The 26,929-nt window shown below is 43.1% G+C and overlaps 1 protein-coding gene across 1 annotated transcript in view; it reads left to right on the top strand.

Annotated features, from left to right (window-relative positions):
* Positions 1 to 26,929, top strand: part of LOC145409310 (aldehyde dehydrogenase, dimeric NADP-preferring-like) — a gene marked incomplete at its 5' end in the record, with an annotated part of 131,970 nt that overhangs the window by 35,336 nt on the left and 69,705 nt on the right. Inside the window, 3 exons of the mRNA XM_080279784.1 lie at positions 3,788 to 3,998; positions 5,151 to 5,251; positions 8,052 to 8,215. Coding sequence (XP_080135910.1) covers positions 3,788 to 3,998; positions 5,151 to 5,251; positions 8,052 to 8,215 — 476 coding nt within the window. The remainder of the gene's footprint in view (positions 1 to 3,787; positions 3,999 to 5,150; positions 5,252 to 8,051; positions 8,216 to 26,929) is intronic.

Below are 26,929 nucleotides of genomic sequence, written 5' to 3' on the forward strand. Positions count from 1 at the left end.
GCTGCAGTGAGCATGGCAGTATCTGCTCAGTGATTTCGTTGTTGCACATTTTAGAGAAAACCACAAAAGTTGTAAAGGTGTATATATACATAAATACAGCTGTGGTCTCTCTTATTATCTGAAAGGGGTATGGTTACATTTGAACATAAAGTTAGTCAGTTATTAAGACAAATGTAAAATGTTCCCATGCATTCTTCCACACCTTTGTCTTTAGATCTTGTTGATATGACACAAGAAGCTACCTTAGGTTAATCTAGGTACATGTTCCAAATATGAATGACCTTGAACGACTTTTAAAGTTCACATACTTGTTAATGATGCCAAAATTTCATACTTTATGTACCATAAAGAGTTATGACGAAGCTTCCATATACTGGCTATATAATAAGTAAACAGATAATTAGTTATTAGTATTATTAAGCTGCGCCATATAAATGGCAAAGCTTATTGTTTTCGCCATTATTATTATTTTTTTTCTTGCACTTTTTTAAAATTAAATTTTGATGGTAATTCACATGAAGGTACCCCAGGGTAACTTAAGTACTTGTGCCAAATAATTATGACCTTGGCCTGTTTTTGAAGGTCATATACTTATTATAATTGTAAAAATTGGCTATTTGAAATTGAAATATCTCAAAAACTAATTGAGAAACAGCTGTTTGATTGAAAATCTTATAATAAAAAAGTTTTCCTGAGAATTTTGGCGTAATATTTTGCCATTTAGTCTACTAGAACGTTCCGAATTCAAATCTGCTCAGTGTTTTCATTGCAACATGTGTTAATCAAAACCACAAAAGTCGTAACACTGTAACTTTGCAGGTTTATAGTTGTGATCCCTCTATGATTTGAAAAGACTATGGTTACAGTTAACCATATCAGCTATTGAGACAAATGTAAAATTTACCCATGCGTTCTTTTTATTTTTTATTTTTATTTTTTATGCTAGGAAGAAGGAACCAAAGGCCACGAGCCTGCAATAACTGTTCCTTCCAAGAGAAAAACAAAATACAAGAGAGAGCTAAATTCAAGATTCGATCATTTCGAGATGCTTGGACACACTGCATTTGAAAGACTGGAGATCATAGCTAGCAGGAAATACAGACAGAGGGAGACAGTTCCAGAGTTGACCTGTTACGTAAATGAAGGACTGGGAGTAATGGTTAACTCTTGCATTAGAGAGTTGGACAGAAAAGGGATGAGGGTTTGCTGCTAGACGGGTGCTATGCGCCCGTCGTAGAGGTGGAGGAATGCAAGTAGACAGTTCAGAGGAGCAGTGACCATTGAAGTAGCGATAGAAAAGAGATAAAGATGCAACAGTGCGGCAAAGAGACAGGGGTTGAAGGGAGCCAGTAAGAGGAGGAGAGTTAATGAGATGAAAAGCCTTTGACTCCACCCTATTGAGAAGAGCTGTATGTGGGGAACCTCCCCACACTTGAGAGTTGTACTCTACACAGGGGCATATAAAACCCGTGTATAGAGTCAACAATTGTGCAGGGGTAAAGAAGGAACGGAGACAGCTTAGCACACCTAATCTCTTAGAAGCAGATTTTACAAGAGATGTACTATGATCTTTCCAAGATAAGTCTCGAGTGAATGAAACCCCAAGCATATTCAAGGATGATGCAGGATTAAGCTGAATATTATTAAAAATTAGTGAGTATACCTGTGGAAGATTTTGTTAGGTTGGTAGGTTTAAGAACTGAGTCTTTGATGCATTAAAAACAAGATTATTTTTTACCCCCATCAGAGATACGAGCCAAGTCAGACATTAGGCGTGCCATCGCCTCATCCCTTGTTTGTTGAAGTAACTGCTGAGATGGACGTTGAGGGAACCGAATGGAAAGGTGAAGGGTGGAGTCATCAGTGTACGAGTGGATAGGGTTAGATGTACAGCTCAGAAGGTCATTGATGAAAAAAAAGAAAGAGAGTTGGTGATAGGACAGAGCCCTGAGGAACACCACTATCGATAGATCTAGGAGAAGAACGATGGTTGTCTACAACAGTGGCTACAGAACGACCAGAAAGGAAGATATAGATGAAGGCACAGATAGAATGATAGAAACCGTAAGAGGGCAGTTTGGAAATTAAGGATTTACACCAGAGTTGATCGAAAGCCTTTGAGATGTCAAGTGCAATGGCAAAGCTTTTGCCAAAGTCCCAAAAGGAGGATGACCAGGAGTCTGAAAGGTAGGTGAGAAGATCGCCTGTGGAGCGTCCCTGATGGAACCCATACTGATGATCAGAAAGAAGGTTGTGATTGGAAAGATGCTTCAAAATATTTCTGTTAAGAATTGACTCAAAAACTTTTGAGATAAAGGATGTTAAAGCAATTGGACGGTAGTTAGAGGGTGGGAATGATCACCTTTCTTTGGGACCGGCTGAATAGAGCAAACTTCCAGCAAGAAGGAAAGGTACAAGTTGATAGACAAAGGTGAAAGAGTTTGCCTTGGCAGGGTGTAAGCACAGAAGCACAGTTCTTGAGGACAACAGGAGTGATGCCTTGTTAGTATTGGGGCCTGTGATGGCAGAAAATACATCAGCTAAAGAAATTTTAATGTCAGCCATGAGGAAGCCAAGGGGGGAAGTGATGGAGGAGCAGCACCGGAATTGTCTAAAGTGGAATTGGAGGAGAAAGTCCGAGCGAAGAGATCTGCTTTATCAGTAGAAGAAATAGCCACAGAACCATCAGAGTAGAAAAGAGGAGGGAAGGTTCATGAGGTAAAGTTGTTAGAAAGGTTTTTGGCAAAGTACCAGAAGGAACGGGAAGAATTCGAGTTGCAGAATTTAGAGAATTTAGTACGGATGAAATTGTTTTTAGCAGAGCGAAGAATAGACTTAGCACGATTCCGGGCAGAAACATATAAAAACTGTGATTCAGGGGTGGGTTGGCTCCGGTACCTTTTATAGGCCCTCTCCTTGTTGTAGACAGCATTAGAACAAGCGTGATTAAACCAAGGCTTTCTTGCATTAGTCAAAGGATATGAGAAGGGAATGCATGCCGAGACACCTTGGTCTTCAGATCTTGTTGATATTACACAAGAAGCTACCTTAGGTTATGTAAATACATGTTCCAAATATGAATGACCTTGAGCTACCTCTAAAGCTCACAGACTTGTTTATGATGCCAAAGTTTCATACCTTATAATACCATAGATAGTTATGGCGAAGCTTCTTTATTGTGGCTACACAGTAAGAATAGGCAACGAGTTACTGTATTAGTCTCCACCCACTAGATAGGTGGAGACTATTGTTTTTGCTGGTCTTATCTCCCGATGACTCCAGGAGAACCGGAGACTGGAGAAGGAATCCGAAGGGCCCAGGTTATACGTCCTGGCCTGAGCCATTGCTGAGAGAAAAAAAAAATCCAAATCCTTTACTCACAGTGGAAGAGCGTGGCAGAAAGTCATGTCTGCATTATGAGTGAACAAGTGATTTCAGTCCCACCTGCACAAGGAATATGAAGGGTGAACTTGGACCAATTTCCACCAAATTACTACAAATTCACCCAACCATGACCTGTGAACACAACTAAGGTGTCCAGTTCATGTATTAGTGACCTTTAGTCAAGGACCTCTATCCGGAACAGTAGATGGAGACTAGTAACTGTTCGCAGGACAGTTACGGAGTTCTGGTTATTGTTATTATTATTAATATTATTATTATTATTGTTATTATTATTATTGTTACTGTTATTATTATTTTGTTCCTACTACTATTACTGTTACTACTACTATTGCTGCTGCTGCTGCTACAACCCTTATTACGATTTTTATTGTCTTGCCAATAGCCACGAACGGAGGGGATGCTGCTGGAAGTGAACGCCAGTCTGAAAAACGTGGAATACTGCCTAAGTCGTCTGGACAAATGGACCAAGCCTGAGAGTGTGGGCTCTGTCATACCGCTGGACAAGAGTCGCGTCTATAGTGAACCTTATGGCGTGGCTCTGGTTATGGGGGCGTGGAACTACCCATTGGTGCTGACTATGGAACCAGTGCATGGTGGGTAGAGAGAGAGAGAGAGAGAGAGAGAGAGATTGTTGTTGTTGTTAAGTGACACACACACACACACACACACACACACACACACACACACACACACACACACACACACACACACACACACACACACACACACACACTTAAAATAATCGGTACTTAATACGTATTATTTTTTAAACCCTTACACTGCGGTAGCTGAAGTTTTTTTTTCTTCTTTCTACCTCCAGATGAATTAATAAATTCGTGAGAGACTTTTCGAAATGAATTGGTTACATAGAGCCTTCAGTGACTCCCTGACAACTAGCGTGCTGTACTAAGCTGAATAAAACGGTCAAGTAGTGGCAAGAATACAATAGAAATGTCATCCCACGGCAGAACGAATTACAGATTGTCCTTCATTTTGTATTATAGGCTATACAAGAACCGTCTAGTAATTAGAAAAAAAAAATGGTGAACTAATTGTTGGAGCGAGTGAAGCGAGCGAGAACACCAAAATTAGTCACAGTTATGACCCCCGACATTTTGTGCCCAAGCGAAAGATTTATCGCATCAGCAAGAAATGAGGGCAGGGGTCGGGAGGAAAACTCTGTAGTGCAGTAGCAAACTTTTTTGGATATATCAGCCAGTTTTGAAGTTACAAGAAAGATAAACACCAGTTTGGAAATTGCATAAAAATCCTCGGTTATTTTCATACCATAGACAGCCCGTAATTCCCAATAGTTTTTTCCGTAAATCGAGGAAATGATTTTTTATAAGGCATATTAGCGTACCAGCCGGCTGCAAATGACGTAACGGTCTAAGGTTGTGTGAAGCAGTATTTTCCGACGATTGCTGAGAGAGTTTGTTTCAGGAAATGTGAGAGAATATTTTTGGTGTAATCTAATAAATTCTTTTTAGTATTTTCAGGTCAGGAAATCAGAGGAAGATGATGAGCCACAGAATATTCAGCGCTGCGTGACTTGCTCACTCCCTGGAACACGTTCCACTTTCAGTGTGGACGCATATTACGTGTTATATTTCCAATTTCCCCCGGCTATTACGTTTTATATGTTTTCCTATGGTACCTCATACTTCTTTCTCTTCTTTCTCCCCCTAGATCATTCTCCATTCTCCCCCATAACACTCTCCCATTCCTCCTTTTACCCGTCACAGGCGCAATAGCAGCGGGGAACTGTGCCGTGATCAAGCCTTCTGAGGTATCCCCTGCCACTGCTGCCTGTCTCGCCAAACTTGTGCCTCAGTATCTGGATAAGGTAGGTTACGTGTGTTTAGTTTCACACACACACACACACACACACACACACACACACACATAGGGGATGTCTCGTAAACGTCTCTTTATTCTCTCCAGCCAAATCTGTTGGAACGCAGTACGCTAAATTAAGAACAGAATATCACACGAACAAATTCGTGTACCACTTTACAAATGTAAAGTGGTACATTTACAAGGAGAAAATATGAAAATGTATTTTAAAAAATAGAAAGTAAAATGGAAAAGGGCAATCACAGCTCCTCTGATACTCTCCCTGTCCTTTATTGAGAATCTGTTACCTAAAATTACTGAACATATTTTTACCCGTAAGAGAGACAGAGAGAGAGAGAGAGAGTCGGGCAGAAAAACGAAAAGAGACAGAGAAAGAGTACAAGCTATATTTTTTCACTTTAGACAGAGATGTTTTAATACACAGGTTTTGACAAGTGCCCCCGCTTTGACGCTGGAGAGGTGAGGCTGTACGTGTATGGGGAAGAGGGGAGGCAGAGGGAGGAACTGGTCCATAATGTATTTTTGTATATTATTCCTGCCATCTAGAGATCATTTTATTTAGACATGAAGATCTCACTTCTCACTGAGTAGGTACCAAAAGTCTCCCCCAACCTGAATAAAATCATCTGGAGATAACAGGCGAAAAAAATAAATAAATACAGTAAATAAAACAAATAAAAATAAAGCGTCACGCCATTGGAAGGGTTAACTCCTTGAATTCGACAGCTTCATTTCATTCTGTTTCTAAACGATTTTATTTTACTTAAGGAAGACGCATTGTAGTGAAGGGATTAATGTAAGCTGCATTTTTTTTTTATGCGTCCGACTCTGTAGACTTTAAAGACTGTTCCTTCATGCCCAACAGTCCTACTTACTATACACCTGTCCCATGTCACCACTTCTGCGCTGACTACCTCCTCTCGTTGTAAAAGTCTCTCATAATGTGCTTGAAATCGTCTGGAGATACCAGAAATGGAATTAAAATACACACCACAGGACTGAAAGTGTTAATGGATGTATGCTAAACATCTACCCATGCAGTTGTTGTTGTCGTTGTCGTTGCTGTGGTGGTGGTGGTGGTTCCAGGCTCGTCTAGACGGGAACCTGGTGTACTGCAGGCTGAAGTTGCCCTCATGCAGTCTGCCGTCCTTTTTTTTTTGGGGGGGGGGGACAGGATGGGAGTTGAGGGACATTTACATAGACGGGCAGTGGAGTCGCCCTGATATAGCGGTGCCACCACGGAAAGGCGTCCCTCTCCATCACCAACGTCTGCCCACCAAACACTGAAGTTTTCATTTTATTTTTTCCGTCGCCTCAAGATTTTTTACGGCCATAGAAAGACTGTTCCAAAAAGATGGTTTAGATATAACCATAATGAAGCCCATCAGTACCAGAGTTTCCTAAGTTGCATAAAATTGTGTGACAGAAGCCAGACTGCACCAGAACGTGCGTCACCTGGATTCACTGGGTTACGATGGCGTCATATTGAAGATTATTTTTTGTATTGGCGATTTTTTTTTTAAACCCGGGAGAGCTCCTGTGTAATGGAGATAATGAAGGCCATATCAACCCCTGCAGCTGGAAAACTCTCCTAACAACATCGTCTGGTGGCACCATTTGTAGTAAAGCGTCAGTGAAAGCTGTATCTAACCCTCTAGTTCCAAAAATCTTTCCTAAAACTGTATGAAATTCCGGAATTTAAAAGACGGCCTTAAGTTGGTGTTGTTGTGGCCTCAGGACTATCTAAAATAACCCGGTGAACAGCGTGTTGAAGCCGCCCTCCTCATGCGAGTCTCCATTCTCCTTTCGGGGGATAGGGAGTTGAGGGACGTCTTTATAACCATACAGTGGAATCGTGTGGTTATATCGATGTCACCACGCGAAGGTGTCCCTCTCCAGCACCACGACCTTGAACTGATTAGGTTATTTGAACCCCCCACTACAACAATATCGCTGGGCTTGTTATCAGTGTCCTTCAGATTTTAATTAAGCTAAAGTTACCGATAAGTTTTGTGCAGACGAAATCACCTGTATCAGTGTCTTGTATATTGCTGCATTTAGGCGACATTATTCACCCTAGAAAGAACTTGCCGAAATAGAAGTCTTGAACATAGCCTTGGTGAGATGGCCTCCATTAACCTCTAAACTGCCTTGGTTCCTTCCGATGTTGACTAAAATCGCCTGATAAAGACGAGACTAACCACAGAAGACATCAGTGGGCTCAGGGCTGGGTGAGGTAATTAATTTAGTCTTTATCTTTCCAGGCCATTTTATCCAGTTTGGAAATCCAACTGATGTGTGTGTGTGTGTGTGTGTGTGTGTGTGTGTGTGTGTGTGAGAGAGAGAGAGAGAGAGAGAGAGAGAGAGAGAGAGAGAGAGACCCCTTCAATCCCGTGACGTATTTTCTATTTTACTCTTACTGTCTCTGGGGGATTTTTAAAAGAAGAATCATTGGTAGTGAAGGGGATGATATGGTCTTTTTGTCCCCGCCAGATCGAACAGTTGTCTCTGAATTAACCAAAGTCGTCTAGAGATATCAAGTGTAGACTAAAGAATAGGTCACCGGACTGAAGTGATTCCTATGTGTAAGTCTGTTGAGCAATGAAGTCAGATGCCGTGGTATGTATTTTATTCCTGTGCGTTCTTCTCCGCAGTATGGCACACACAGAGGAGATGGAGGTTGCACAACTTGATATTAAATCCACAGTGGTTTTTGCGGCTTCCTGACCCTTGTGGAATCAATAAGCGTAAACCTATCTTAATTAACAAGCATATTTCCTTCCTCCTAGGACTGCTATCCTGTGGTGTGTGGTGGTGTGAAGGAGACCACTGAGCTGCTGAAGGAAAGGTTTGACTACATCTTCTACACAGGCTCCACCACGGTTGGCAAGATTGTGAGAGAGGCGGCCAATAAGCATCTGACCCCTGTTACGCTGGAGATGGGAGGGAAGAGGTAAGGGAGAGAAGAAAGTGAAGGGGTGATAGTATGGAAGAATGAATGGGAGGGAAGAGGTGAGAGAAAATGGAGAAAGGGAGAGAAAACGAAGGTGGAAAAAGAGTGGGAGAAGGGATGGAAGAGTAGAAGAGAGGATATGTGGAGAGCTAAAAGAAAAAGACTGAGAGAAAAGAGAATACAATAGAGAAGAAAAAGAGGTGAGTGAAGAGGGACAAGGGCAAAGAGATAGGGGAAAGAGACTGTAGAGGCAGGAGGAAGAAGAGAGGTGAGAGATGGAAATAGGTCAGCAGGAAATGTGAGAGAAGTAGCAAATAAACATCTGAATTCCGCAACACTAGAGACTGCAGGAAAGAAGAGGTAAGGGAAAGAAAAGGGAACAGGGAAGGGAAATTAGGAACAGAAAAGATGAAAATGAGAGATGAGAAGTTAGAAGGGTTTGTTAGAGAGACGACCAGTAGATATCTGACTCCTTCTGTGTGGGAGACGGGAGGGAGGGGGAAAGAGAGAGAGAAGAGGGTGAATGGGAGAAAAGGGACAGGAGAAAGAAGAGAGGTAAGAGATGCAGATAGAGTTTAGAAGGGATTTTGAGGAAAGAGATATCCTGATGGTGAAGATGATGATAATGGGTGGTGGTGGTGGTGAAAAGAGGTGTGGGTACTCAAAGGTGGAGTACAGTATATAGCTAGAGATGACCAAAAGAGAGAGGAGGAGGGAGGAGGGAGGAATGAAAAGGCCAAGAGAGACTGAGAGGCACCAGGTAAACAGTGAAACATAAAACCTCACGTGTGCTGTACCACACTGGAGGTTGAAGGAAATACGGGTAAGTGTGAGGTAGCAGGGAGACTGGCTGGACTGACGGGATGGAGCTGGGTGGATGAATGATTTACTAAGGTGGTCATTAAAAGGGTTTGACTCATTGACGATCTGACTCTGCTGGGTAATGTAAAGCACATCTATAACATATATATATATATATATAGATAGATAGATAGATAGATAGATAGATAGATATAGATATAGATATAGATATAGATATATATATAGATAGATATATATATATATATATATATATATATATATATATATATATATATATATATGTATTTATATATATGTGTATGTGTGTGTGTGTGTGTGAATTTATGTTGACAAAATATATTTTTTATCCAATTTCAGCCAAAATTGGTGGTAGGGTTGAAAGGCAGCCACGGGATTGATCTATTGTTTTTGACAACAATGAGTCAAAGGTCAAGGTCACAGGGCTTGGTCAAAACATGGTCTACCAAGGTCATATTAAACATTTTGGATCCGATTTAAAACAAAACTGATGGAACGTTTGAGGGTATGGGAAGAACAATGTGAGCAATTTTGAAAACGTTCATCAAAGGCCAAAATCAAATTTGGATCCGTGTGTGTGTGTGTGTGTGTGTGTGTGTGTGTGTGTGTGTGTGTGTGTGTGTGTGTGTGTGTGTGTGTGTGTGTGTGTGTGAACAAAATCACTAAAAGAGTTTAGATTTCATTTGAATCAGTTTTGATGTAAGGGTTGAAGATCAGCCAAGGGGTTGACCTATAGTTTTTAAACGCAGTAGGTAATACTCGTAGATCAAGGGAGCATGGTGTCAGCTTAAGTGGTTTTTATCCGAATTAAGTCAAACTTTATGGAATGGTTCAGAGTACAACAAGGGGAAAGGGACTTGATTCTGATAATCGTTCAAAGACCAGGGTCACAAGGAAGGGTCAGGTTCACAGGGCTCTGTTAATTCACTTTTTATCCGATTTGGGAGAACAGTATAAGGGATGAGAGTCAGACGAATGTTTTTTTTTTTTTTTTTTTTTTTAGTAATCGCCCAGTGGCTAAGGTGGGTGTGGGTGGAACATTATGAATGCTGCTTTTTGTTCCACCTGTGTGTTTTGCTTTTCCTATTTTTGGATATTGGTCAACTCATTTGCAGCAGTATTATCTGGATAATGTAATATATACTAGAGTGGTGGAGATTGTTGTTCTTTTGTAGCTTTTGTCTCTCAGCTCTGTGGCAGCGTAAGACAGTATTTCGACTACATAACCTTTCCGTATCGCATCTTTCTGACCAGCGCTATCGTCTGGTGTTAACTCTTGAATCATGTGACGTATTCTTAAGTTTTATTATTGTTGTCACTAGAAAGTTTATTCAGCTCTTGAGCGATTGTTTTTTTTTTACCTCCGTCATCGAAGCTGGACAGTTATGTACCCGCCTGTATGTGTCCCACTGTTTGTGTGCAATATATCTCAAAAAGCTGTCTTCGGATGCCGGTGAAAATTTGTGGATAGGTTGACAGTGGGTCAGGGAAGAGTTGGGTAGGTATTGAGGTGGATCTGGTTCGGGATACAGGAATAAATCATACATTTTATTGTTGTTGACGGAGGTTTGCGCTCTCTGTGATTGTGTAAGAGGGCAGACTAAGACCGTAGAAAAAGTTGACATTGTGAGACCGTAAAAATATTCGTCTGGTAGGAAAGAGGAAATACAACAGTATATATATATATATATATATATATATATATATATATATATATATATATATATATATATATATATATATATATATATATATATTAATGAGAAGGGTTGTCTCTTTCATCGCAGCTCAGCATTCAAGATGAAGATATTGCAATTTTAAACCATATAAATGTAAATAATCCCAGAGTTTGCACATACAGATGAATATAGATAAAGCAATACTTGGCCATAAGTTCGCATAGCTTTATACTAGGTCAACATGCTTCAGTAAGTAACCATAAAGATTTCTGCAGCCAGTAAATATGCAGGAGTATACTTAGCCCTGGGAGGATGTAAGTAGATGTGGGTAGGACTAGTGTATCAAGTAACCCGACTCTCCATTCTTATCTAATCGCTTCTTATCTCAGCTTTGTTGGCATGATGGCTTTATCACACGGGCATAGTGAGGTCTCCTTTGTACTCAGTGTATTTGATGTTCTTTGCTACATGTCCACAGAAAATTACAGCAAAAGTGCTTGACCTTTTCTCTACTATTACGTCTCTTATGGTGTATTCTTGCTGACAATAGATCATTTTATTCAGTTTGAGCGACTTAAGAATTTGGTGAGATTTGATATGGCCTCAGTTAATGCATTAACAATTATTCACTTGATGAGAAATTTTTCAAGCTGGAGGGGCAGCTGTCCTCATTTAGCTCATTGACTACATAGGGTCTTCTTTACCTTGAGTAAATTAATCACGTAGATGCACAGCACCACCATCTCTCTGCAGATGATTGTGATATATTCAGACCTTTAATAATATGAACAAATGTTTAACATGGCTGTGACTGGTTTTGCATGGAGATAGTTACATTTACATTCCTTCACGATTAGGTCAGATCCTTTAGGTTAGGTCTGGACTGTAAATTTCTTTTTGTTGAGAGACTCATAGACTATAACACTAAATCTGCGACCTCCAGATCGTGCAGAGTTAAGCCACTTCAATCCAGCCCAGTGAACCTAACGTAGCCGATTAAGGGACGAATTCTAGGTTACTTGAGAGATTTAACAACACCTCTTCCTTAATTGTTCGAAGACAAAAGTCGTGTCGTGAAATTTGGTGAAAATATCTGCTCAAAAACTATAGTTTTGGATCGGTCTGCTTTGTGTCGAGCGATCGGTTGGTAGCACTGACTCGAGTTGCCATTTGTTCCAGGTGACCTGCCTGTGATGCCGACATATACTTTTTTTTTGTAACAACGAAACTAATCTACATAATTATTAAATCTTTCTGACTGCTGTTTCTATTTAGTACTTATGAAGTGTTTCTCATATATTATATTTTTATGACCACATTCGCAACGTTAGAAGTCAATTAGCTAAATAGGTGTTCGGAAGTCAGTTCTTCATCTCTATTAACTGTAAATTAGCTACAGGTTGATAATTATGACCAGGGACATTATTTACGCATGTTGAAAACAGAATTCACTACGGTATTCAACACATGAGAACAGAGTTATTCTTGTAATGTTAGGTGTTTAAGGCTCGACTTCTCGGTCCTAGAACACCTAACGTGTAGCGGGGTCCTCTTTCGAGACCGGGGCTTGGTACAAATAAGAGAGAGCCAGGGCACAAAAACTCCAGGCAATAACCTTTACACGTGTATTACTCAGTCAGACAAAGGACAACTGCAGATATCACAACACAATATTTGGTCAGTTATAACTCTTATAACTAGATAATCAGTATCTCGTAGGATACTATGGTAGTATGCACTTGAAATAACACTCGAGTCGTAGCGTACAGAATTAGTATAATCCAGGGTCGCTGTGCACGTGGAGGAGTGAGCGATGAGGCTCACTAGGGGAGGGTGCGAGGCACTGGGATCTAATTGTATTTATGGTAGTATGAGGCGGAGGTTATTGGTACCGCGTTCAACTTAATATTTCCTGAGAGCAAGGGGATTTTGGTTAATTATCATAATACGGCCCAAGGTTTCTGCGCGCGTGTGGAGGAGTTAGAGATGAGGCTCACTAGGGGAGGGTGTAAGGCACTGGAGTCTAATTATATTTATGGTAATATGAGGTGGAGGCTATTGATAGCGTGTTCGATTTATTATTCTGTAAGAGCAAGGGACATTTGGGTAATTTACTAATATGAACTCCACGGCTTGGGTGTATCACTGATTATAATATGAGGGGTGTCACACATGAGTCTTATTCACTATCACTTGGATTTTACATAGGTTATTCACTATTCCGCCCTGTCATATATTAGACCATTATTCCAACTTCACGTAAACACTTGGCCTTGTGTTAGGAAGGTACTCTATTACCTCGTCACTGTTACACTGTACTTAGGGCACAATCACTGTCTCATAAGTCACTGGACGGCGGGTGCGGCGGGGAGACACGCCGGCGACAGTTCTGCCGGGACAGGGGCACCGCCAGGCGAGGTCGTGCCGAGAGGGCACGGGACGACATGCAGGGGCGTCTTCTCTCGTTCGGGGCTGCAGGTGGCGAAGGGGCCCAGGCTTTCCGGGCTACGAACAGGAGTATGGCCCTCAGGACTGGGGCCGAACAATTCCCTGAACCTCTCAGTCAGGTCTCAGCCGGAAGTAAAGGTCCTCTGCCAGCGGGGCGTAGGGAGGTCCCGCCTGGGCGTTCTGGGGAGGGCCTGGAGTTCCCAAGGGCTGCGGCCCCCAGAGCCAGGTGGCGCCGTCAGGGAGGGGCTGCGGCATCGGTCTGCACCAGGGTCCATCAGGTGGGTCTTCTCCAGGGCCAGGCGTAGGGAGCAGAGGCCGGGGGAGGCGATAGGGCCTCTCCAGTGCTCTCCTACATCCACTGCGTCGGGAGTCAGGATATGTCTCACACTGGGGCGGCAGGGCTGCTCTTGACTGCTTCCGGCCATTGGGCCCGGCTACTGGCCGTGGCTTCCCAGGGGCCCGACCATAAGGCGCTGAGGCCCAGCTACTGGCCATGGCCTGAGAGGGGGAATAATTACCAGCGCACCTTGGGATACCTTCGGAGCAGCTACTGGCTGTCTGACGAAGGCAGGAGTGGCTACAGGCCGACTCCTGCAGGACGGGTGTGGAGCAGCTACAGGCCGACTTGAGGGCAACACCTTCGTAGCAGCTACCGGCCGTCTGACGAAGGCGGGAGCAACTACAGGCCATCTCCTTCAGCTGGTATGAGGAGCGGCTACAGGCTGACTCAGGGGCAATGCTTTCGGAGCGGCTATGGGCCGTCTGACGAAGGTGGGAGTGGCTACACAATTCCTTCAGGAGGGGGTGTGGAGCGGCTACAGGCCGTCTCCGGAAAGACACCTTCTGACGAAGGTGGGAGCGGCTACACGCTGTCTCCTTATTACCCTCAGGTCAGCTTCTGGCCGATTCCTTAGCAAGGGGCGGGCAGCTACCAGCCGTCCCAAGAGGGAAGACACCTTCGGAGGGGCTACTGGCACACTCTTGTAGAAGGCGGGAGTAGCTACAGGCCAACTCCTGAGGGGCACTGATCGGAGCTGGACAGACAGCTCCACCCCGAGATGGATTGGTGGAACCTCGCCCAGAAGGTAGTGCCAGATTCCTGCTATGGCAACGGCGGGGTGGCTCCGAGTCATAGGGGCGTACGGCCCGGGCTGGCTCGTGCCGTTATCACGCCAAGTCTCGGTGTGCCACTGCTGCTCCTCCATGGGGTCCTTGTGGGGGTGTCGGGGAGTTTCCGGGGGCATTATGCTGAATCCCTGGTGGAGGTGATTGGGCATTCCCAGGGACATTATGCTGTATTTCAATTCTATTATGATAATTTTTTTTTTTTTTCTTTTAGAGTGGCTAGCAAACTGAATCCAACAGACGAGTTCGAACACGTACGGTCCAGTCCTGTATGAGACAGCCCTAGCATGTATTCAATATGGACGGTGGGTGTTAGCGCCGAAGTGGTGATATGTAGAGGTGTATGGTATGTAGGAGGACTGCTGGGCCTTGATAGCAGGCTGTGAAGCCTATGCCCAGAGTCGGACACATAAAAAAAAAAAAAAAACACACACGACCGAAGTCCGCGCACAACTGTCTGTCTGCTTCATTCAAGGTGCACTTCGTTTCTTATGGCATAAGCACTGCTTGCGGGTGCTGCTTCCATTGTTGTGATTATTTCCTGGTCCTATAGTGTTGTGGTAAGACAAAGACGACCTGAACGATGATGATTCTCCGTTGTGCCTTCCTCCTGAAATCCTAATCCACCTTTCTATGGTTATGCATATACCAAATGTTTGAGCTTTCTGTTCAGACTTCGCATCCCGTAAATAAAGGAAGATCATGCCACCTCTCATATTCCTATTAGTTGGATGCATGTTGCTTGACCTCTCCATACCATGGTATAGTAGGTCTGCCTGACGTTTTGTGGTAAGATGTAAGATGAAATGGTAGGTGATCATCGCCAAACCGTTGGCGTTTCGTCTCTCATACAAAGTTCGGGCTCATAGTCTGGAGGCCAATTTTTAAGAGTGGCCTAGATTAGAAGTTTTAGGCACCGGAAATTCCAAAAGCAATGGACCCCCTACCGGTCTTACCCATACCCTCAGCATACCTAAACACCCAGGTGCCAGTCTGGCATTACGTCCTGAGACCCAGTAAAGGCAATTATCTAAATGTATGTAAATGAGCATATTTTCTCCCCAGATGAAGACTGCTTTTGGTGCAGGAGATGTAGGATCTAATAGCAAGTTTTCATGTGTGTTCCAAAGTTTCCTACTTTATTCCTTAATCTTACTATACTATGACCAGCCATATTTCGAAAATAATTTGAAGATAAAGACTCCTAGATAAACAAGTGCTGTACAGTTGATGTGTTATGCAAAAGTTGTCTGTGACAAAATAATTGTTAAAACATGTATTACATAATCATCATGTTGAACCAGTTTATCATCTCTAATAGCAATACCAATACAACAGATGTCATCATCTGAGCCACTGTCTTAATCATGTCTTGTGCCAAGTATTAGGAGGATTCAGGCAATAGTAATACATCAGATCTTCTTATCACCTGAATCACAGTCTTCATCATCTTGTGCCCAAGGATTAAGAGGATTGAGGCACACATTGTCCTCACGACAACAAATGCAGGCCCTTGTGCAGCACAAACTGTGTCTCCTACAAGAACAATTAGATGAAACACATGAGGTTTTACAGCTACAGCTCACAAGTGCAATGCATGTAGCAGGGACTGGAAGCTTGGTCATAAGAAGTGGTACAAGGTGTCCACCATTTCCTTCTTTCCAACCATGCTATTTGGGACTTGGCAATGAGGGCTTGGCTTCAAGTGTATGGTGCCATATCAAAGCTTGGTAGTGTGCTCGCTTGGCATGTTAAATCATAGCATCTTGTGTTGGAGGAAGTTTTTCTGCAGCTATAGTGCAGAACAGCTGAGTGTGTAGTTCATCTGCTGAGGTGAGGGTAGACTTTGATACATATATACTGACTACAAATTTCTCAACGTTTTGTTGTTTCTGTGGAGAGAGCAGCCCATAACCAAAGTCATCCAGATGTGGGTTTTCTTGGTAGATCTTCCAAGCAATTTTCTTTCCTATGCCACAAAACTGACTGGTCGTGTCACACCTAGACAGGGCATGGAAACTGAGAATATTGTTGCATAGGTCCAGGCCAAGTGTAGCTCTGATCTTTTGTGTGGCAATAAAACGGTACTTTTTTGAAGGTCCAACAAAGTTGGAACTTTGAGCCACACTTGTTTTGGAAGACTGGCACCGAAGTGTATGAGCATAGTAAGAACATCTGTGTCCTTGCTATCAACAATCATTGTTTGAAATCCACACCTGGCAGCATCTGCAGCATGTAACACCATTCTAGTGTCTGCTTCTTCTTAGTGAGATTTTAAATGGGATGAATCACGACAGCTTGTGGTTACCACATCTTCATTATCTTTGAAACCTCCAGCAATGACCAGTTCATAATCGTGTTTGAGTAGTTTGTTCTTATCATGTAGTTCATCTGTGAGAAAACTGACAAGGTTGGTCTTGTTTTCTGTCAAGGATATAAATTCTGGCCATTGTGAAGGTAGTGGAACATCTCTTCCTTCAATTATGCGATGGATTTGCCTCTTTCCAGATCAGCTTTGTCTTGTCATTCCATTGATTGAGTCTTAACCCGAGGCATCGCATCGACGTATGGGTACGTTGCAACATTTTGCATTTGCCAGTCCCGATGACGTACTGGTATGTTGCGCAATTATTTATTTGCACAATGTTCAATTTTCGCGCGTGATTTTTCGTATGTATACACGGGACACCTTCCTCTATTCCTGTACAAGATGCCAAGCAGGGACAATGCCTTACACTGCATAACCTCCCCCCCCCCACACGCCATTGTCTCGGCAATTCACGTGTTACCAGTGACCTGGCCAATAAAGACATTCAGGGCCAGAGTGATTCCCCAATCGATGACAATGTGGAGGACATAGTTTACATAGCATTAGAGGAAGAAACAGTCAGAAATGATGATCAGGTAATGTGGCAAAAAAAAAGATCAGGTATGGTGATGAGTTAGTGAGTGAAACAATGCTTATAATGCCAATATTACTGTTTGAAAACCAATATACTGTCGTACTACATATAAATTCGTACTAAATAAATAAATAAATACCATTTATGAGTGGTGTGAAATAGTTACCCTCCCATAGAACTCGTTTTCTTTGGTGCCAGCCTGCTAGAAAACCCAGTAAGGTAAGGAGGTACTGCCACCTGGATCGAGTATTTTAAACCTCAGGTGAGCGATTTCTCTATGAATTTTCGATGTTTCTCACCAAGAGCGAAGGTTTTAGCCAAAAAAAAATTTTTCGAAAATACCTCGGGATTGGGGGGTGTCTATCTATCTATCTATCTATTGCCAGACGCCTCAATCCCGTTTGGGGTGGCCACAAACAAATTGCCTCCAAGTCGCCCTGTCCCCCGCCATTTCACTGCCCTGCTCCTAACTCACACCCCCCTCTCTCATATACCTCTCCACCCCATCCCTCCATCTCATCCTCGGCCTCCCCCTTCCTCTTCCCCCCTCCACCTCACTCACATACACTCTCTTCGTCAGTCTTTCACCCTCCATCCTCTCCACATGGCCAAACCACCTCAATGTGTTCCTTATAACGCTTCCTATCACATCCACAGCCACACCACAATGCTCCTTTATATCCTCATTCGTCAGCCTGTCTCTCCACGTGACTCCACAGGCTCCTCTTAAATAACTCATTTCCACTGCTCTCACTCTTGACTTGTGTCCTTCCAACAATGTCCAAGCTTCACTTCCGTACGTTAGAGTTGGTATCACAATACTGTCGTGTAGTAACTTTTTCACTTCCATGCTCACTTCCCTGTTTCTTATCACTGCTTTCAAGGAACCAGCAACCTTTCTTCCCTGCTGTACCCTTTCAAGCACTTCACCCTCCAAACCTCCATCCTTACTCATCACACTACCCAAGTACTTAAACGTACTCACATTTTCCAATTCCTCACCATCCAACCTCGCTGTACATTCACTAACTTCACCTCTCTCAAAGACCATCACTTTACTCTTCCCTACATTCACCTTTAGGTTCCGTTTCTTGCACACTCTCTCAAACTCATCCACCAAGCCTTGCAGCTCCCCTTCGTCTTCACTCAACAACACAGTATCACCTGCAAACAACAGTACAGGGAGTTTCCAAACACTATCCTCTCTCACCAGGGCCACTCCAACATCCACTACCCTACCTTGTATCTCTTTTATTACCCCATCCATGTACAGATTGAACAACCATGGAGACATGACACATCCCTGTTTCAAACCAACTTTCAAAGAGAAAAATTCACTTAGTTCACCATCCACACGCACTGCAGCCTTCGCACCATCGTACATACTCTTCACAGCATTCAGAGGTGCGAAATACCTCAGGACGTGACGGGTTAAAGATGATATCTACTCATTTGCATTGATGATCAAATTTGGCCAGAAGATATCTGATAGATCACTGAAATTGTGGGCATCCATTGGTTTCCCAAGTGCTTGAACCAAGGCCATAGCATCAATGATATAGCAGCTATTTCCTTAGATGGTATCAAGTTCAGTCTCTACTACCAGCAACCATCAGTTGTTCATACCCAGCAATTTCCAAAATAATGAACACTGATGATGTATTGACTGGCACGTCATAGCCTTAAACGCCCTTGTAAACTGACACGCTAACAAACCTAATCACACGAGCAGATGCCAAAGTGACGCTTTGGGCATCTAATGCTACCGGGCTCCCAACAGGTAACCTTTCACCAAGGCAGAGAAGAAATGCCAAAAAGGTAAGTAGGTAGTATTTTGTTACAGGCAGTTATTTATAGGTAATGCCAGGTAAGTATTTGAGTCCTCAAGGATTTCCTGGAAAGATAAACAGAAATATAATACAAGTGATAATAACATAGATGAGGTAACATGTTTGTCTTATTTTCTCCTAATTTGTGCCTATACTCGCTTATAAAACACAGGCTCTATCTCAGCTCCGGACACATTTTCAGCCCAGCACCTGCCCTGGGGATGTTGTCTAAGGTCCATAGATGACAAAAAACAGGGTGCCACTTTTGAAGTTTTGGGTGCATAAAAACTCAGAATTCTGTGTTTGGCCTCCAGACTATCAGCAATTCTTGCGAGTTGATGTTAAGGCTTCGGAATTTCATGGGTTCATTCATACCGTCATCCCATCAGTAGCAGATATGAAGCTTGAGGAAGTCAGGCTACCCAACCACGAGCATGTAACTGGGGTAGAGATTTCATAATATTTCAAGTGTTGCACTTAATCTCCGGACAAAACCGCGACACGACTTTTGTCTTTGATTGTACGTTCTGCTTATTATACCTCAATATTTTCTTGTATGTTATTGATATTTTAGCTATTACCAATGTAGACGAGGATGTTCAGGTCCAACATGAAAAGATATTGCTAAGGAAGAGTGCCGCAAGGCCTCCTATGCCACCTGAGTACTGTCTGCAAACTCGATGTTTGCCAGTATGTCAAATATTTATTCACATTGTTTATGGTCTAAGGGAAGATAACAGCTTCATCCTTACATTCCATTATCAGGATGGTCTTCAGCAGCCTCAGTCTATACAACTATTTTGCTCTCATTCCAGCAGTTTTATAATGATTCATCTTCTCTGTGTTTCTGTGTTTGTTCATCATTTTCTTCTTCATTGTGGACATCGTATTGTGTTTGCTCAAATATTTCCTTCTTTCTCATTAACAGTTGTCAAACTGGGTACCATTCCTTCATCTCTTCACAGGTTCACCACAGACTCTATACTTATGTCCCTTGGGCAAATACAAACTACATTTCCACGATATATATATTTTTTTTGTCAGACTTTTAAAGGGTTTGACGTGGTCGTAGGTCTACTGATACAAATATATGAAATGGGGTAACTCGAATTCGTGTGTCTACCAGCTTATACAAAGAGGGCTTTGAGTGATAGAGATCCTTACTCTCGGCTTGCGAAGCGAAAGCGGGTGTTATGTGTTGATCAGCGTGCACATGTATGTAACTGTGTCTATGTGTCTGTCTGCCTGCCTGCCAGCCTGCCCGCCTGCCTGCTTACTTATCTTTGCATTAACAAAATAAATTTCTTATTTTTAGCGGAACTTGGTGGACGGTTGCAGGACAGCCAGTGAGTAAACATATTGTTTTTCACAACAGTAGGTAAAATGCCAAGGTCACAGCTAGGTCAGAGTTCGACCAGCGCACGTGCGTGCGTCCATGCGTGTGTGTGTGTGTGTGTGTGTGTGTGTGTGTGTGTGTGTGTGTGTGTGTGTGTGTGTGTGAACAAAATAACTGTTTTCATACCACCTCAACCAAATTTGATGGATGGGTTGGGGATGAGGCAAAGATTAAACCTATTGTGTTTATACTAATAGCTCAGAGGTCAAGGTCACAAGACAAGGTCATCTTGAAGTTTTTATCTGGTTTAGACCAAAATACGTGAAACGGTTAGGGACAATGCAAAAATAAAAGGTTCGATTTTAACAACAACCAGTCAAGGACCAAGGCCACAGGGCAGGTTCAGCTTAAGCAGTTTTGATCTGATTTGAACCCGACTTGGAGGAAGTGTTAAGGGTCATGCAAGAACGAAGGAATTCAACTTTGAGAACAGTTGGTTAAAAAGATCACTGGGCAAGGTCAAATCTCGACCAGTGTGTGTGTGTGTGTGTGTGTGTGTGTGTGTGTGTGTGTGTGTGTGTGTGTACAAAATAAAATAACTTTTATCTGGATCAAGCTTGACGGATGAGTTGAGGATCACCCAAAAGGCTTACCTGCTTATATATTTATTTATTTTTTACATCAGTAAGTCAGAGGCTGAGGTGACATGGCAGGGTCAGGTTAAACAGTTTGGATCCGATGTAGACACAACTGTGGAAGGGTTCAGGTTGCAACAAAGATAGAAAGACTCGATTTTGTGAAGTCCACTAAAGGTCGTCATTGGGAGAAATCAAAGGTCTACGTCCCTGGGAAGAGTAAACACAAACAGTTTGGATCTTATTTGAACCATAATGAGTGGAAGGGTTAAGGGTAAGGCGAGAACCGTGTAATTCGACTTTGAGAATAATCTGTCGAAGGTCGTCAAAGAACAAAGTCAAATATTCTGCCCCAAAGCCTGTTGGTGGGTGCGGGTGTGACACTCTCTTGAGTACGTTTTTATTTATTTATTTATTTTTCTTTTGGGTGGAGGGTTGCGACCATCCTGAATACCCTTGGGAAAGTTGGCAGTCTTAATTTCTCATGTCATTTTCCTTCTATTCTCTCCCCACTCCATCTTTTCCTCTGCTTCGCCACTCCTTCCTTCTCCTCTCATGCATTTAAATTTGCCTTCTTTCCCTTTCCTGTTTTCTAGGCCCTTTTTATTTGCTTTCTTCCTCTCTCTTTTCTACTCCTTTTCTGTCTCCTTTCTTCCTCCCCTCTCTCACTCCTCTCTTCTTCTTCTCTTCCCATGACTCTCCTAATTTCTTCTATTCCCTTCCCTAACTCATCTCTTTCTCATCTCTTCTCTTCTCTTCTCAGGGAAGTTTTTTATTTGTTTTCCTCTTCTCCCTTCCTTTTCGGTGTCCTTGTCTCCTCTCTTCCGTCTTCTTCACTTCACTTTTGACGTCTTTGAAGTGCATTGACTTGTTTTCCTCTTTTCTTCTCTCTCCCTCTTCCCTTCTCTTTAGTTGGTAATTTTTAGTCTCCCCCTATTGCATAATGGAGATAACTGTTTTCGCTGGCATTATTATTCCCGCCTTAGAGTCATGCGACGATTCCAGAAGAACCGGAGACTGCGCAAGGAACCTGAAAGGCCGAGGTATTGTGTCCTGGCATGGCCCATTGCTGATAGAACAAAATTCCAAATCCTTTACGTGCAGTGGAAGGACATGTCAGTCATATCAGTATTAGGTTGTGATCGATATAAGTTGGTCGTGTCTGCTGGAGATTTCAATGCGACTTGTGCATTGCTGATAGGAAGAAAAAAATCCAAATCTCCCCAATGAGGTCAAGATCATTGTATGAAGCAGTAGGCGGAGACTGGTGACTGTCCGCAGGACAGTAACAGAGTTCAAATTATGATTTGTTTTCCGCTTCTCTTCTCATCTCTTTTCTTCTCTTCACTTTTTTTTTTTTTTCATCACTTCTCTGGTGCATACTGATTGGTTTCCGTTGTCCCTCTACCCCTACTCTTCTTTCATTTCTTCACTTGCCGTTTTCCCAATTTCCTGTGTATTTTTTTTCATTTTTTCCTCTTTACTTCTCTTATCTTTTCGTTTCTAAGCTTCTATTATATCTCTTCTCTTTCCCTCATTTTTCTTCTCTTCTCGCACTTTCTCTTCCCTTCCCTTCCCATTCCCTCCCTTTCCTTCTCCCCCGTGTGGCGGGGGGGGGGGAACACAATCTTGCCGCACCATGGGGTGGTACTACTACTCTGCGGCCAGGTTTGGTTAGGAAGAATACTGCCACCGTATTCCCTGCGTGTCGTAAAAGGCGACTAAAAGGGCCGGGGTGAGGGGACTAGGGACCCCCTCCTCTGTTTTTTAGTTCCTAAAAAGAGACAGGCCAGAGAAAGGGATGGGGGATGGCGTTATCCCCGTACCCTGAAGATTGGGTCTATGAATGTGCGTGGATGTAGTACGATTGAGGCTAAAAGGAAGGAGATTGGGAGAATGTTTGTGAGAAGAAAGTTGGATGTGTTAGCTTTGAGTGAAACGAAGATGAAAGGGAAGGGGGAATCTATGTTTGGAAGTGTGAATGGAAGATTGTCAGGTGTTGATAGAGGAAGGGCAAGAGAAGGTGTGGCCTTGTTAGTGAGTCCGGAAGTACAGCAGTGTGTGATTGAATGGAAGGAGGTGTCATCGAGACTGACGTGGGTTAAAGCGAAATTTGAACGTGAGTTGTGGGTGTTTGTGAGTGCATATGGGCCTGGTAGTGAAAGGGATGAACAAGAGAGGGAGTCTTTCTGGAATGATGTTGATGAGTGTCTGCAGAGTTTTGGAGCGAATGTGAATGTGGTAATGATGGGAGATCTGAATGCTAGAGTGGGAAATGTAGCAGTTGAAGGCGTAGTTGGTATGCATGGTGTGCCTGGAAGAAATGAAAATGGGGAACGAATGATAGCGATGTGTGTTGAGCGAGAGATGGTGATTGGGAATACGCTGTTTGAGAAGAAAGATATTTATAAGTATACATGGGTGAGACAGGAGGGTGGAAGGGTTGTTGATAGAGCCTTGATGGACTATGTGGTTGTGTCTAGGAATGTAATAGGAAGATTGTTGGATGTGAGAGTTCTGAGAGGGGAGGGTGGAGGTATGTCTGACCACTACCTGGTGGAGGGAAAGTTAAGAGTAGGTAAGAGATGGGTGAGAGCTAGGAGGGTTAGGTGTGGCAGGGAGGTTTTGAAAGTGAGTGAGTTGGATAAAAGAGAGAAAAAGATAGAGTATCAGGAGAAATTGAAAGATGAGTGGAACGCAGTGAAAGATCGGGAAAATGACAGCGTGGAGGAGGAATGGCAGTTGTTTAAGAGTGCTGTGGCGGGGCATGCAGAAGAGGTGTGTGGTGTGAGACGTGTGGGTGGTGGTGTAAGAAAAGGAAGTGAATGGTGGTGCGAGGAAGTAAGTATGGCTGTGGCTGAGAAGAGACGTGCATATGAAGTGTGGCTGCAGAGGAAGGATGAGATGTCATATGAAAGGTATAAGGAAAAGAGGAATAGGGCGAGAAGGGCTGTGCGTGATGCTAAAGTGGCAGCAGATGAGAGGTGGGGTAGGCGGCTGACAGAGAATTTTCAACAGAATAAGAAAATGTTTTGGAAGGAGGTGAAAAGGGTGCGAAAGGGAGAGTCTGGGAAGGAAGAACGAGTAAAAGTAGAGGATGGAAGGATGTTAATTGAGATGGATGCAGTAAGGAAGAGATGGGCAGAGTATTTTGAAAGATTGTTAAATGTAGAGGAGGAAAGGGTGGCTGAGATTGTGGCAGATGGAAGGGTGCAAGGAATAAATGTGTTGGGAGAGTTGAATGATTCTTTGATCACGAAGGAGGAAGTGGAGAAGGCAGTAAAGGAGATGAAAACAGGGAAAGCTGCAGGTATGGATGGGTGTGCTGTGGAATGCCTGAAGGGTGGTGGAGTGACTATTGTTGACTGGTTAGTAAGATTGTTGAATGTGTACTTTGAGAAAGGTATGGTGCCAATTGACTGGGCAAGTGCTTGTGTGGTCCCGTTGTATAAAGGCAAGGGTGATAAGTATGAATGTACTAGCTTTAGGGGTATAAGTCTGTTGAGTGTTGTAGGTAAGGTGTATGGTAGAGTGTTAATTATGAGAGTTAGAGAGGGTACAGAGGGAGTGATTAGTGATGAGCAGTGTGGCTTTAGGAGAGGGAGGGGATGCGTTGATCAGGTGTTTGCTGTGAGACAAGTGTGTGAAAAGTATTTAGCGAAAGGCAAGGATGTGTTTTGGGCATTTATGGATTTAGAGAAAGCATATGGTAGAATTGATAGGGAGGCTTTGTGGACTGTTTTAAGATTGTATGGACTTGATGGTAGGTTACTAAAAGGGGTGAAAAGTTTTTATGTAAATAGTAGAGCGTGTGTAAGAGTGGGAAATGCTGTGAGTGATTGGTTTCCCGTGAGAGTGGGGCTGCGACAGGGATGTGTGATGTCGCCTTGGTTGTTTAATATTTACATGGATGGTGTTGTAAGGGAGGTGAATGCAAGAGTTTTAGGTGGTCTGAGTCTGGTAAATGTTGATGGAGGAGAGTGGAATCTGAAGCAGCTGCTGTTTGCAGATGATACTGCACTGGTGATTGATTCAGAGGAGAGATTGAGACAGTTGGCAGAGGAGTTTGGAAGGGTGTGTGAAAGGAGGAAATTGAAAGTAAATGAGAATAAGAGTAAAGTGATGAAGTGTACGAGGTTGATAGATGGTAGGGGGATGAATATAGTTTTGAATGGTGAGTTGCTTGAGGAGGTAGATTGTTTTAAATATCTAGGGTCACATGTTGCTGTGGATGGAAGAATAGATGCAGAAGTGAAGTTTAGAATAAATGAAGTAGGAAAGGTGCTGGGAAGATTGAAAAAAGTGTTTAAATGTCGTTCGCTTAGAATGGATGTAAAGAGAAGGCTGTATGAGGGTGTTGTGGTACCGACTGCATTATATGGGGCTGAAACATGGAATATGGGTGTAGCAGAGAGGAAAAGTTTGAATGTAATGGAGATGAGATGTCTGAGGAGTATGTGTGGAGTGACGCGTATGGATCGAGTGTGAAATGATGAAGTGCAAAGGAGAACTGGAGTTGTTCGGGAGATGGCTGGTAGAGTTGAGCAGAGGGTGTTGCAATGGTTTGGGCATATGGAGAGAATGGATAATGAGCGATTGGTGAAAAAGATAACTAGATCTGATGTGAGAGGTGTAAGGCTGAGAGGAAGACCACGAATAGGATGGATGGACAGTGTGAAGAGAGCGCTGGATGCGAGAGGGATGTCTGTTGAGCAAGGAAGAGTGGCTGTTCGTGACAGAAATAAATGGAGAGAAATTGTGAATGAATAAGAGATGACGCAGCCCTGAGGGGATATTCTCCTGCATTTGGTCTGATCAGCTAGTCAGGTCATGTGCGGGTAAGGGGATGGGTCTATTATGATGTGGCAAGGGTAAACCAGTTCTGCTGTCGGGCCCTGCTGCGGATGTCACTGATTGCATTGCGCAGTTGACCCTTGTGCAATGTGGTGCGGTGAGGATCTGTTTGTTCTCCCCTTGGGGCTAAGATGCGAATGAATGTGTTTGAATGGATGAGTAAATGAAGAGTGAGTCGTCCTGTCTCGGCTACCTCCCTTTCCTTGGGGGAAGCAGCCCAGGTATATAAAAAAAATATATATATATATTTTATTGTCGTTCTTTTACTTTTTCTTCTCTTCTCTTAGGCATTCTTATCTGCTCATTTTCTCTTTCCTCCTCTTCTACTTTTTCTTTTCTCTTTCCATGTGTCAATTTCTTATCCTTTCTCTTGTCTTCTTTATTTTCTTCATTTTTTCCTTTCACTTGTCTCTTCTCCTTTTTCTTCACATTCTCTCCATTGTTTATCATTTTCTCTTCGATTCTTCCCCTCTCGTCGCTACTTGTTTTCTCTCTTGTTTTCTCTCTTCATCTGAGGGAGTAGTCTTCTCATTCCATCTGTCTGAGTTTTAAGCTGTTTGCATCACTGATGAATAATGGATAAACCCCATCCCTTCACCGCTCCCCACATCCCCACCGCATCGTAACCCCTTCACCACGAGCATGTCATTTATAGAGGATTTACTCAGCCTAGGAGACGGCCACGTTCTGAATGAACTATTGAAGGTTGTATGTAGCTTCTCCATTTCGAAATACATCTCCATGAGCTGAAGGTTGTTGTTGTGGCCAATGATGGAAATTATGTTCTTGTTTTGGATGTTTTTGACGTTTTTGATGTTATTGTTGTTGTTGTTATTGTTGCTCCTGCAGTTGCTGCTGCTGCCGCTGCGCTTTTGTTGTTGCCGTCTCGGTCTGTCTGGCCGAGTAGACTCATCGACCACAAGCAACAGCCGCCTATTTGTGGCAGACAGCGGCTCGCCAGGGTCGGATTCGGGTCTGGAGGTAGCAAGAATAAAGTCAAAAGAGGTGTGTGTAGTGGGGCCATTAACCCTCTCAGTGCGGTGACGTGTTTCCTTCAATTAGTCT

This window comes from Coenobita brevimanus, chromosome 80 (genome assembly GCF_032717465.1).
Source record: "Coenobita brevimanus isolate Jiangsu-jjx chromosome 80, ASM3271746v2, whole genome shotgun sequence".
Lineage (NCBI taxonomy): Eukaryota > Metazoa > Arthropoda > Malacostraca > Decapoda > Coenobitidae > Coenobita > Coenobita brevimanus.